Genomic DNA, 14246 nt, shown 5'->3' with positions numbered 1-14246 from the left:
AAATAGGGTAAATGTTCAGGATGCCATAAAAAACAGCTATGGAGATGAGTCTTTCTATGTACCAGAAAACAAAAGCAACAGTAAGCACATTTATAAAAACAGGTGAGGAATTCCAAGATTCACATATTTTCCAATACATAGCAAAATGACTACTGAAATACTAGATGTGAGCACTTTACAGAGAGTGAAAGACACAATGATATTGAATTATCAAACTTTATTGTACTGCTAAGAATAAGTTCATCAAGTATACTGTTTTTAACTATAGATTGTCCAAATTGTTATGGTAGTACTTGGAAATTAAACCAATGAATGTCTATTATTTACAAGAAATTTAAAACAGTTTCACTGTGAAGAATTAGAGGGGGAAAAAAAAGAGAGCAAAGATTTACAGCTTGCTGATGGATTACAGCAAACTATTTTTATTTTATTTTATTTTATTTTTTTAGGATTCTGTAACAGTAGAAGTCATTTTTGTGCTATCTTTTGGAATATATATATAATTAATTTTATACTTTGATAACAACCAAATAACTCTCTTCCTATTTTTAAATATAAGCTCAGCCTAAGAAACAGCCAATGAAGGGCTCTGAATGACAGCAGAAGACATTTTACATGTGTTTGCCAAAGCCTTTGGTCTCAGCAGCACAGCAGCTCATTTCTGCTCTCACACTAGTAAATCCAGTAATATCAATTAAATAGCTGTGCTCAAAAAAAAAAAAAAAAAAAAGTAGGAAAAAGTCAGGATTTCCTGTTTTATGGACATGCCTGGGAAGTGAGAAAGACACTGCTTACATCAATGAAAAATCAAAACCATGAGAAGAAAGCCACAACCTCACCCTTTACTTTCTTGAATATCACGTAGTTCCCTGAAATCCCAGTTGGTAGCTCTTGTCATTCCAGCCAAGGAAAAGAAGTTACAATGAAAGTGTGTATGCAACAAGGGAAGTCTCCACCTATATTAAGCCTAATCTGCTCAGTAACGCTGCTGTGAGTTGATGCCCCTAGGGACTAAAAGAAAATTGCCCTCTTCAAAGTGAAAGCAGTTTGTCTCTAAATTGCCTGCATCTCTCCTCCAAACCAGGGCACATGTGCTTATCCTCCACACTCCTTGCAGCTGCAAAAATACAGCTATTGTCATGGAAGCATACTACTAAAATTTGAAGGATAATGGCATCTCCTCATCAAAATAATACACACCATAATGTGGACTCTTTCCATCCATCTTTTTTGATGATTAGCTCAATTTCTGAAATTGTTTTCTAATATAAAATATGAATAACTTCCGGTTACTGTTGAGGTTTGATTAAAAAGCAGTAACCTCTTTTAAAAGTCCAGTCAAATAACTTACATGCTTGTAGAATTAAATAGCTATATTTATTTCCAATTAATAAATCATTTGTTATTTTAACACCTCATTTAATTTGTATGTACAAAAGAAACACATAAGAAATGAAAGCCAGCTTCAAAACCTTGGAGATACACATTTCCATGAACGTGGGACAATGAAATGGGCAGTGAAACATGTCAAACACACAGTACCAATATTCTTTGCACTGCCTACCACGCTGTATTTATAGTTCTCAGTACATCCTACCATCCATGAATTCCTGCTGTAGAGATCAGATGACAAAATATGACACAATGTGGGCCTACGTTATAATCTAGACTACTTTACACCATCACATTGGCAAAGCCCTTCAAAAGGGTATTCAAAGACCCTGCACATATATACTGTAATGAGAAGAGTTTGCAGCACATCAAGAAGGAAGAAGTTCAAGTCTCTCAAAAAGAGAAGAGAAAGAAAGAGAGAACTTTGCAGCTGAAAATTATAAAGAAGAGAAGAAACCAGAGAGTACAATGAGGAAGAAGAAAGTACTAAATATGTTCAGGTAAACTTTGGGGGTTTCCTTTTGAAAGTACAATGAACATAAAATTTACTTGCCCAATTCAAGAATAAATTCAACATTATTGCAAATGTTAAATATGCAACAGAAGGGCTGAATTAAAATGATGTCAGAAGGGATGCTTCTTCTATTTGTCTGATAATGGCCTCCAACTTTACAAACCACTTGAACATCTTCAAAAATTCAAACAGCTGCATAAGAAGTTCTGTCCTTCATGCTGATGGTTAACAGTCAGCATGTCATGGACAGCCAGGTCGCAGAAGCAGGACCTTTGTATGAATACTGTTGTCAAGAGAGCCAGTAGAAGTGCATTGGTCATTCCTACATGGCAGACTTCTGTAAGTCTTTTAGTCTTTGAAGAACAGTGCTTAGGGGAGTGTCTGCACCATAGAAAAGAAGTGGATTTTGAGTGCTTCAGACCACAGCCAAAAAAGAAAGAGCAATTCCTCTGAGACTTATTTGAAGTAGAATTGTTTCCAACTAGATGTCCACATATTTTCTTGGCATTGTCTGCTGCCCCCAGGGATCTTCCTCCTGCTGAAATGAATGGCTCTTTTCCACACTGTATGGGATAGATCCAGCTGGTACTCAAAGGCAGTGGAAAGGCTGGGGAGTGCCTTGCTACCCAAACACATTACAAATATGTCACAGCAACCTCCATAACTCCCATCAATAAAAGACATGGTCCCCAAGCACTTTTCTGCAGGAACAGCCAACCTGAGGTCCCCCACCCCACTTGACATGACAGGCAACTGCAGCAAGTACATTACAGACCCCAGGCCCCGCCTGGGAACAATGCACTCATGTGCAATATAGACCTGGCACTTCCCCCAAATTTAATAGGATTTTTTTTAACAGCCTGGGTTACATGCCCTGCCCCACACCAAAGCTCACCCCTCTACTGCTTCCTCTCGTCTCCCAACTAATCTGCCCTTCAAACTGTCCCACAGCTTATCTCAGTATTTCTCTGACTATATTAAACATCAATCTGAAGTAAAATTGAGCACAAATCCCTTCTAGCAGAACATTAGAAATATGCTTTTATTTTAGTTTCATGTCTGGCACATTGAAAAAAATAGAAACTCTGTCTTTAAACATTTCATAGCCTTTTTTATTGCTCAGTGAAACAATATAAAAGCTTTTTTAGTATCAAATCCTCAATGTTCAGCAATTTTTACCATGTTAATGGTTCCTGCATGATTCTTAGTTTGAGTCTCACTTTATTTTAAGGAGGTCAGGAATTTGTAATTAACTGAGCCCTTTGTAAACTAACACCATTTGAGCAGATCAGAATCTCAACAGTTACAAGCAATGTCACTTACAATCAAGCTGAAAAACAGGAGCTAGTGGGTACTATAATTTCCAATATAGAAATTTAGCTCCCTTAGCTTTAAGGCACTCTGTCCACATACTGAAAAGAAACAATTTTAGGAACACATAGTCTTTTCCACCAAGCATTAAACATCTGTATTAAGATACAATTAGTAACAAATCATGTGCTGTAATTCATAAGGTTCTTTGAATATCTGCATCAAGTAATAGTGCACTGAGTGGCTAATATAAAAGATATAATACAAAATATGTAAGAAGGATATTCTACAATATATATAAATATATATTTCACTGGTGCATAAATCAGTTGTGGTTTATTAAAGTTTCCTCCATGATTACATAAAATCCAACATATTGTGTCAGTACATGCTGAAGGTCAGTACACTTGAAGGTCAAAACTACTCCTATGTCATAAAGATGAACTGCAAAGTGCTACAAAATAAGTTACAACAAAAATATGCAACAATAACTGTGCACATTTATGCATATAAATATTATGAATCAGAAAGAACTACCTTTTAAAATGAAATATTTCAAAAATTATCTGCTAAATTCCAACTCTCCAAGTCTGTCTTTTCCCTGCCAAAAGAAAAAGGATCAGATTCTCACCTCATTTATTTGGCAACAAATTGTGAATACATAACTCAAATAAGCTGACTTTTCCCACATAACTTAAGACTGGAATCTGTGCTACTGAGTGAAGCTCTGCTTATGATCCAACTTGTATCTGATGTAACTCCACTGACTTTAGTTCAAAAATTCCTGATCTAAATGATTCTCTGTTGGTTTACATTCTGCTCAATGTCATTGGCTGTTATTTCAAAAGAGAGAGAGATCCCCAGGTAAGCTAGAAATTTGAGAATAAAATAATTAAAAGAAAGTTACAGGAGAATCAGTATCTCGAGAAGATATCTCCCTAAACTAAGATTATTTCCACATAGACATAGGGAAGAAAAAAAAAGGTATTCCCAATATTTTTTTCTGAGGAAAAGAACAAAACTTGTTGACATCTAACTTCAAACAGGGAGTATGATGGATATCTTTAATAGCTGCCATCCTTTCCCAAATCACCATGTTATGTACAGGGTGACAAAGACACTGTGATTCTTAGGTCATCAGTAGACTTCCAGCTCTACCATCTTCTTTAATGTGGAGAGAACACATCTTTGGAACAGATTTTGGAGAAGGAAAAAAAACAAAAAACAAAAAAACATAGCCAACTGCATAGCCAATGACAAGTGAAAGGAAGTATCTTAATACATAGACTCAGAAGAATGCATATGTGGACATATTTCTTGACTAATGACATTATTTCCAAAATTTGACCACAGCAGGAAGAAAAAACTTGGATGTCAGAGACTGATGAAAACATAAGAAAAGGACTGAGTCTTAAAAGGCAAAAAGAGAGTAAGTATGTGGAGAAAGAACAAAAGGGTCAACACCAGAAAAAAAAAAAAAAAAAAAAAAAAAAAAAAAAAGATTAAATATACACTATTGCAGAAAGAAAGGGATAGTGTATGCTTTAGAAAGCCATTGATGTTGACAACAGTGTTTCAATGGAAGAGTGAAAAAGAGTGAAAAGGCTGAAAAATGGCTGAAATTAAAAAGCAAACCCACCCACAGGGAAAAAAAAAAAAAAAAAAGAGAGAAAGACAAAATATCATCTCATGTCTTATTGTTTGTTTTAAGGAATTAAAAAATTAAATTAAAAGGTGAAAAGCTGTGAAATGTAATCGAATCAGAATTCATAGAAATATATGCATCTATCTCATTTTTTTGCTGCTAGTTTTCATAAGAAACTTTCAGAAAATAAAAAACAGAAACTTCACCTTTCTTATAATGACTCCTTAAACTGAAAAGATAAAGTTATAAACTCAGGACTTCTTAAGTAAATAGCATGAAAATAAGTGTCTACTATTATGCTCAAATGCATCCCTGTTCTTGCGAAATGTTTGTACTTTCACTAATTTTTCTCATTCTAGTAAACTCTCCTCAGAGGACAGCATACTGAACAATTAAATGTACACCTAAGTATACAGTCTGAAAGACCAACTGTATAGTGTTATTCTTGCTCTTGTTTCAGAATCGGCATTCCAGTCTAGTAAAGACTTACACTTCCCCAAACTTAAGGACTACATTGCATAATCATGGCCTAACTGAATGTGTAAGCAATGGCACTTGTTCAAAACAAAAAAAAAGCATTGATGAGCAGAATTGCCCTCTTAATCCATATAGCTTATGCTTATACTCTGCCTCTTCTTGGTAAAGTCAGTGGAACCACATGCATAAATATAATTTATATGGCCAACTCTGCAATTTAGTGTTTAGCATTTAAGGCCATATCCTGTCATATGTCAGTATTCCCATTGAAATCAACAGATTCACACACTTAAATTTTTTTTGGAAGAGTTTTACGAGCCACTTATGCAATAAACTAAATGCAACTTTGCAGTTCACCTTTGATAAATATTATTTATAAAAACAACATCTTTCCAGTTAAGTTCAAACAGAAAAAAAATTGGCATAGGACACAATGTAATGTAATTTCATCTCAATGTCATATTGAAGACACAGCAAGGACAAGGCAATAGGGAAGAGTGTGATAGCTTATTTCTGGACTTTCTTGAGTTTTATAGCTGCCTCAGGGCTTGGCTTCACCCTGCTCTTGCAAAAACAGCTACTGACTTGAATGTGCTTCTAGAATTCTCCAAACACAACCAATGTCTAAAAGAGAAGTCCAAGGGAGGTGGCACGTCACTGCACAAGAACACTGTCCACTCCCTACTGTGCAGCATACAGCTTCCACAACAAGCTCAACAGCCCCTCTCTCATCTTTTCCTTATTTCATTTACCCATCCAGTGGGATCTTATGAAATAAAACAAAACCTAAAAGAAACAAAATAAAATATGAGAAATCATGCTATGAGAAAAAGTCAAAGAAAAATTAATACAAAAGCCCAAACACAAATGAAAACTTGGCAATCAAGCACATAAACATAAAATGCATTTAAAGCATACATAAAATATCAAATAAAACAGGTTCATGAATGTATGAAAATGACAACATTAGCTCTATCTTGTGGCCAAGGATTTTGTTCATTAATTCAAAATGCATAAGGCATGTTACCCATTTGTCTTTAACATTTTCAAATGTTCATATCAAGCTGTAATATAATTAATCTAGCATTCTTCAACCAAGGGCTGCAATTTGCATGGGCAGATGAACATACTTTGCACAAAGGCCTATGGTGAACAAGCCTGGGTGCACAATTAAGTTATCTGCTCCATCAAGGCCAGATAACCAGGCCATTATTTGGCCTGGTCCATCAACCAAGTGAAGAACACAACGATATCACAGAGTTACTGTAAGTGAAATGCCAAGTTACTCTGTAATCTTTGTTTTATGCTTTAGGTCATGCAGATTATTTTCTCTGCCCACTCCAAACAGGTTCCTACTCTTAATGATATCAAATAGCTCTATAATGGCTGGAAAAAAAAAATAATAAAATAAAAATAAACTGGGGAAATAATCAACACCTAAATACAATGGCACATTGAAGTGCAAAACCCCTCGGTCACATTCTAATTTAGACAAAGGAAAAACCATATGCACCTAACCCTCAGACTTTACCTTACCATCTAAGGCTAAGAACCTTAAAGAAAATTACGTTTGGCCCTGTGTGAAATAAAACTATCTGACTTTATAACATAAATACTTCCTGGAGCAGCATTGTCTTACCCAGTCTGTTGTTATCTGATGCAGTTGAGTTATTATGTACATCATTGTTCACAGTCACCATTACTTGTTCTAATGACATTTGGAAAAAACAAAAACATGTGAGTTGTACTATAAACCTGCAAATGTAAACTCCATAATATATATATATTGGTTTTTGTTTGTTTGTTTGTTTTTTTTACCTTGTTTTAGTAAATTCTCAGTATTTATAAAGAACTGAAAGCTTAAGTATATCCCATAGCACTTTAACAATTCAGGGCCAGACCTTGGTTTGCCTCAAGTCAATATGACTTTTGCTATCAGTTTCAAGAGAAATTGGATCTGACTGTTAGTAATTAAGTAACAATGACTAACTTATTTGCATTGCAATTCTTGCTTGTTTTAACCTAGAGGCACTCCTAGTACTTCCACCCTGGACGTAGTTAATGGCACATTCAGAAGCTGATCATGCTAGTTTTCAGCCACTGCACATTTCCAAAATGTTGTGTCAAAATTCATTTTCTCTGACAATTGATAAGATTCAGTTTAAGTAATCAACACAAAACAAAGAGACCTGGCTAATTAACAGACATACATATAATAAAAGTCTACTATGATGTCAAGAAAAATGCACACTTGTGAAGTTGACCTGCATGGCATATACACATAGCAAACCATGTCTAACAGAGTTCGAGGAAGATTGAGGATCTATCTCTAGAGGCTGTACAATGGTGGCCATTTTTTCTGGGCTTTTCTGAAGTATTTTTACTAAGTCACTGTAGTTAATAGTTATGTCCATGGTATTTTTCTGAAGGAGGTATGGAAGTTAAGGTTTAGAGGGAAAAAGCGTATCATCACAGTTTTGGCAGTAGAGCATTGAAAGCTACTGCATGGCTGCTACCTTTCCTTCAAAGTTCCTAGGCCTTGCAGAATTCTCCTATGTGGAACTTTGGTTTCCTAAATTTGTGAGACTGTGTACATTCTTGAAAACTAAGTCAAAGGACAAAAATATGTATTTACATAGCACACATCTATGCCATACTTTTGACACCAAGGCACATCATTGCAACCGAAAGCTTTCTGGACTTTTAGTTCGTTCCTTATCTGGTCTGGTGCAATCACAGTGAAATCAGACTGTTGTGTTTAATTTCACTTCTGAATTTTCATTTGAGAAGTTCTTAATCGATGAACTGTTACTAATATGCAAAACACAGGTAGGGAAAAAGTCCACTTATATTCTTAACTGCATCTGTATATGTCCTGGTTTCAGTTAGGACAGAGTTAATTTCCCTCCTAGTAGCTGGTAGAGTGCTATGTTTTGGATTAGGATGAGAAGAGTACTGATAACATGCTGATGTTTTAATTGTTGCAGAGCAGTGCTTACACTAAGCCAAGGACATTTCAGCTTCTTGCTCTGTCCTGCCAGCAAGCAGGCTGGGGGTGCAGCAAGAGTTGGGAGGGGACAGACCCAGAACAGCTGACCCAAACTGGCCAAAGGGGTATTCCATCTGACATCATGCTAAACAATATACAGGGGTGGCTAGCTGGGGTGGGTGGGCCGAACTGCTCGGGGTTAGGCTGGGCATCGGTCAGCGGGTGGTGAGCAATTGCATTATGCATCACTTGTTTTGTACACATTATTATTCTTAGTACTATTATAATCATTATTGTTATTATTATTATTGTTATTATTATTTCCCTGTCTTAATAAAATGTCTTTATCTCAACCCACAGGCTTCACTTTCCCATTTCTCTCCCCCATCCCAGAGCAGCAGGGGGGAGGGTGAGCAAATGGTTGTGTGGCATTTAGCTGCCGGCTGGGTTAAACCACGACAGTATATTAGTAACTCTTCTAGTCATCAGTGATGCTGAAAACAACTATTATGGAATGAGAGTCAGACCTAGGTCCTAAGCAGTCTGCAAGTCAACAAGGCCATAAGGGAGTACTACAAGTCCTGTTGAAGGCATGAGGATTAAACACAAGAAATATACCTCTTAAATGGAAGATTCATAAATTCATAACTCAGTCTACAAATCTGTCTGAGTGTTCATGTGCACAAACACCTACTATCTACTCTATTCTAACATAGAGTCAAAAGTAACAGGACATTCCACGTAGCAATAACTTATTTTTTCCAAGCCAGAATCAGTATAACTAGAACAACTTTATACAGGGGCTTATTAATTTACATAAATGTAGTCAAACTACACTTCAGGCCAAATGCAATGGCTGTTCTCCAGTGGAAACCAAGGCACAATTTACAAACACACAGAGTTATCACACTTGTTCTAAATATCTAGTGGCTAGAACATGCGTCCAAGATGTAGGAGACCAGTTGAATTCCTTTTGAGTGCCCCTACCATAACCCTCTAAAAACAAAAGTATTCTTCCAATTTTAAAAATCTGGCCCTTCTATTTCTTTCACATTTCTCACAAGTTCCCTGTTCCTGACCAAAAAAATAAAAATAAAAATCTTCTTTAGAGTGTAACGAACAGTCTAAGGAAAGTGATCTGAAGTTTCGGGCTTTCATTTTGGAGTAGGAAAAAAAAAAAAAAAGGAAAGGGGAAGGAGAAGAGGAAGAGGAATGGAAAGGAAACAGTATTGACTTAATCCATGGAAAGACAGAAAGCAAAAAGGTGAAGTATGTAGAAAAGAAAAGAACACAGAAATACAGAATCTGGGGGTTGGGGTAGTGGCTCTGACAGGACACAAGTGAAATGGAGCAAAGAAAAAGGACTGGGGAAAAACAACACCACCACCAAATAAACGTGGAAATGGAACAGGAGTGCTTCAAAAATGGTTCCAGGGGAAGTAAAAAATGTACAAACCCATTAAGCAGTAGGCAATATAGACTTAATTTGTACACTAGCTCTCTGACTATTTGGAGTAATTGAGCTAATAGAAGCAAAATATTATGGGCAGTGGGTATTTATAAGATGATTTGCTGTGTCCTAACTGCCAGCCTCTCATCTGGCTTCTCAGAGTTCAAAGGAGTCTGTTAGACAGGTTGAGGCAAAGCCTGAGTTGCTGCCGGGGCACTGGATTCTGAGTTTAATATTAGTTTAAAAAAAACTGCCGTTATGTAAGCTGCCACTCAGCCTTGCAGAGGAAAGTACACAGAAGAATAAAAATAAAAAACTCAAAATAAAAGTGGAAGAGAGAAAAAAGCATCTCCCCTGTACAAAGAATGACAGAACTTCATTCATCCTTTAAGGGAACATTATGTATCTGTCTCTCTCAGATGCAAATGTCTTGAACATAATAAAGAAAACAAAGTAGTTTAAACCCTAACATACTGATAGTTTAGTTCAATATCAGTTTATCATTCAGAGAGTTCTGAATTCATTATTAGTCTTAAAACAAATTTGTATTCATTAATAGTCTTAAAACAAACAGTGATTTTGCAATATACTATTTTGGGGACACAAAATTTAATTGCTCTCTCCCAAAGAGCATGTGCTAAATAAAGGGTAGCATGATTTATGCTATTAATATAGATCCAGCTGAGCCAACTATGACAATTTTTTAATATATTTTTTATCCCACGGTTTGCTTTCTGGAAGTACCACAGCCAACTATCTCATGAGCTTTGTAAATATGTCACTCAGATGCTAGCTGATCTGTAACTTCCTAAGTTTATTCTCATTGAGAGCTGGGTAAAACGCCTGTAAGACCATTTGGTTTTAGCTTTTCTATTTATTATACTAAAAATCCCATTGTTCACAAAATAAAAGCATAACTGCAAAAAAATGCCATATATTTATACATATTCAACCCATTCTGAAAGAAGAGCCAGTCATAAACACCATTCTTATACGCAAATAAATCACTTCTTCCTCCTTTAACCATCACAATGTTTGAACAGTTAATGGCATCAAGATATCTAAATGGCATCAAAATATCTAATGGCATCAAAATATCTAATGCATTTCATTGTCATATTTGGGAATATCACTGTTATGGAGATATCCACACATCCATTAGCTCAATTTCTACCTGCCCTGAAAAACCATGATCATGTTCCTTGCCACAGGTCATGTTCTCTACAAGCCTACACCTACATCAGTCAGAAAGGAAAAAGTTACGACACAGTCTTTTTTGAATTTCTCCACACAGCAATAGTATAAATTTTAGTTGCCTGAGATTCTTTGTATTCTGATTGGATATGAAAAGATACATTCTGATGAGCTGTACGTAAATTGGAGGTCTGCAGGCAAACTTTCTTGATCATTATGAACCTCATCTAAAATCTGCCAGAGTAAATAAAAGTTTCCTGTAATGATGACATAACTGAATTTAAAACCAAGTTTAATTTACTCATATCCCACTCTCTAAATATGCCTATAAATATCTGGAGTTGCATAAATTCAGAGATCACGTATGTAAACCCGGGTACTCAAAGGAAGGCACAAGTGGAAGAAAAGTTGTTCAGGTAAAAGTTCCTACATTTTGTTACACTTAATCTCTTCACCAAGTACATATGGTTTATCCTAAGCAGAGAGTACATATAGTTTATCCCTAAGCACGTGGGGCTTTCATCCAAACAGAGTATTTTGGAAAAAAAAAAAAAAAATCTATTATTTTTACTTTTCCCATCTTGGAAGCAATCAAGAATAACATGACATATATCTCTGGTCTTTTAAAATGAACAGTGATTTATAAGGAGAAAGCTCAAATTGCTGAGTGGAAATAAGAAAGTAAAGAGAGGATGTAGCTGAATTATACAAAAAAGTATTCTTCTCAAGTTTGCCCGTTTCTGATTTCAAATAGAAATTTAAATTAAATAATTAATTCCTAGTTTTATTTGTTTTCTTGGATCTGAGCCACTGCTTCAAAGAGCAGCATAGGGTAATGCAGTGGCAAAATGAGGACAAAATGTCACCTAATTTTTATTGGAAAACAAGGAAAGGCTCCTGGAGAGATTTCTGTAAAATGTTTATTGCACAAAGAAGAATAGTCTTGCCTCATTAGAGCAATCCCTACGCAACAGCAGAAGATAAAATTCTTTGAAGAAAACCATACTTTTCCTTCAGAATTTTGTATGCACTACACTCAATACTACCTTGTGTTTCAGAGCACAGCTGTAACATAAACATATAACACAACTTTTTCTTTATTTCTAAACAAGCTTTTACTCCATGAGACACTAAAATAGTATTTTTCATTTACATCATTAAGAGCTGTAATGATGTACTTATCTATTATTCTTTTCACCGAAAGATAAAAGCATGAATAGAAGACAAACAAAGGAAAACCTAAAAGCTAAACATACAGAGAGGGACACACTCTAACTTACTAGAGGGCCAGGAATTCCAGAAAATGTGGATCTCAATTTCACATCAGTACTTTTTTTTCCAGATAATATTTTCCAGTGGCTTATTTTACTTAATAATTGGAAATACTAAGACCAGAAGACATTAACAAGCCTACACCATGAAGTTGTACATCAAGATAAAGAATCTTGATGCTCTTACTCTGTCTGCTTACAAAAATAGGAAGTCAGTAGGCAATAATCACAGAATCACAGAATCATAGAATCACAGAATCATATAGGTTGGAAGAGACCTCCAAGATCACCAAGTCCAACCTCTGACCTAACACTAAGAAGTCCTCCACTAAACCATATCACTAAGCTGTACATCTAAATGTCGTTTGAAGACCTCCAGGGATGTTGACTCCACCACTTCCCTGGGCAGCCCATTCCAATGCCTAACAACCCTTTTGGTAAAGTTCTTCCTAATATCCAACCTCCCTTGGCATAACCCCTCCATTCCCCCTCGTGGGAGAATAGACCAATCCCCACCTTGCTACAGCCTCCTTTAAGGTACCTATACAGAGCAATAATATTGCCCCTGAGCCTCCTCTTCTCCAGGCTAAACAATCCCAGCTCCCTCAGCCGCTCCTCATAAGACTTGTTCTCCAGACCCCTCACCAGCTTTGTCGCCCTTCTCTGGACTTGCTCAAGCACCTTGATGTCCTTCTTGTAGTGAGGGGCCCAAAACTGAACACCGTACTTGAGGTGCGGCCTCACCAGTATATCAACATATCATATTAACTTCAGGATTATTTATAGTAAACCAAAACTTAAAGAGTGTTTGCTCTCCTTTGTAGTTCTTCAGATTACTACAGTGTTATGAAAAATTTTTTTTCCACTATCACTAGCTTTTCTCTAATGTTTAAATTTATGCTCTGTAGGTAAGGATACATAGTTTGTAATTTCATGGATGCTGCCACCTGTATAAGATTTTTAAATGGGCTTAATAAAATTGGAGCCATTAATATTAGTGTTGTAGGCATCATTCAATCTACTTAATAGTTTGTTTCATTGATCTGCAAGTTCATAAAATGAGTAAGGGGGTCAAACAGAATTATATGTACTTTACTAAAGGACCCTATAAAGCTGTTCTGTGTGAAATGAGTCAGGACCAAGAGATAGTAAAACTTGACCTGTCTACTCCAAATTTTAGAGGCCAAAAATATTTGGGGCTAAGATTCTCCTACATTGCCAATATTTTAATCGGTTAATATCAGTTAATATTTTAATCTGTTTTTCCCTTTGTCTGATTTGGAATTTTTATTTTATTTCCTTGTATGATACATTGGAAGGTGTTCTTATTTTCCAAGCAGCCAATAGAAAATGAAACCTTTGTAGTCAGCACTCTTAAGAAGAAAATATTGCATCTTTCTCAAAGAGAATCATTACCCTCATGTCTTCCAGCACAATATCTAACAGGCATCTCCTTTTACATCTCTACTTCTGATGCTGTGGTTGCTTTGCTTGCTATTGATTAGTGACAGTCAAGGACATTAAAACCTGAGGCTCAAAACACCAGTGCTCAGAGCTAGTCAGTGCATTTATTTTGCTCAGCTTTTAATTCAGGTGCAGCTTAAAGTGAAAAGAAAGAATATGAATAAGCAACCGTTCAGACTCAAAAGCTCTGCAGAAACAGCAGCTCCCCATAGAACCTTAGAAAATGCACATTAATAGAAACCCACTTCTCAGGAAAGGGCGTAACAATTACTATCTGCACACATTTTAAAACATAGATGTCTGCAGTTATTTTACACTTCATTTGCATGAAACACTGTATGCCTGAGAGATCAATCAATACATCAAGGAACATTTTCTCCAAGCTTTCTGCAAGTACTTGAAAAGTCAAAGCAGTTAAGAAAAAAGGCTGTTTATGTTATGACATCCCCTGCATTTCTGTTTAATATACTCATTGGTATGCATATAAAATATAGAAATGCTACTACACAGATGCACTTTTGACAAGTGCCAGTGTACAG

General features: G+C 36.0%; 1 protein-coding gene across 6 annotated transcripts in view; it reads right to left on the bottom strand.

The window, feature by feature from the left end:
- Window positions 1-14246, bottom strand: part of NTRK2 (neurotrophic receptor tyrosine kinase 2) — a 200792-nt gene that overhangs the window by 103795 nt on the left and 82751 nt on the right. For 2 of the 6 annotated variants that reach the window (XM_032205282.1, XM_032205283.1), the window contains 2 exons: window positions 6979-7047; window positions 4947-6125 (listed from right to left, as the gene is read on the bottom strand). The exons of the other annotated variants lie outside the window; for them this stretch is intronic. In XM_032205282.1, the coding sequence (XP_032061173.1) occupies window positions 6088-6125; window positions 6979-7047 (107 nt within the window). In that variant the 3' untranslated portion in view covers window positions 4947-6087. Of the gene's footprint in view, window positions 1-4946; window positions 6126-6978; window positions 7048-14246 lie in introns of those variants that run through there. 6 annotated transcript variants of the gene reach the window in all.

This window comes from Aythya fuligula, chromosome Z (genome assembly GCF_009819795.1).
Source record: "Aythya fuligula isolate bAytFul2 chromosome Z, bAytFul2.pri, whole genome shotgun sequence".
Classification (NCBI taxonomy): domain Eukaryota; kingdom Metazoa; phylum Chordata; class Aves; order Anseriformes; family Anatidae; genus Aythya; species Aythya fuligula.
The sequence above is the reverse complement of the archived record's forward strand: the minus strand, read 5'-3'. Positions and strand labels throughout refer to the sequence as shown.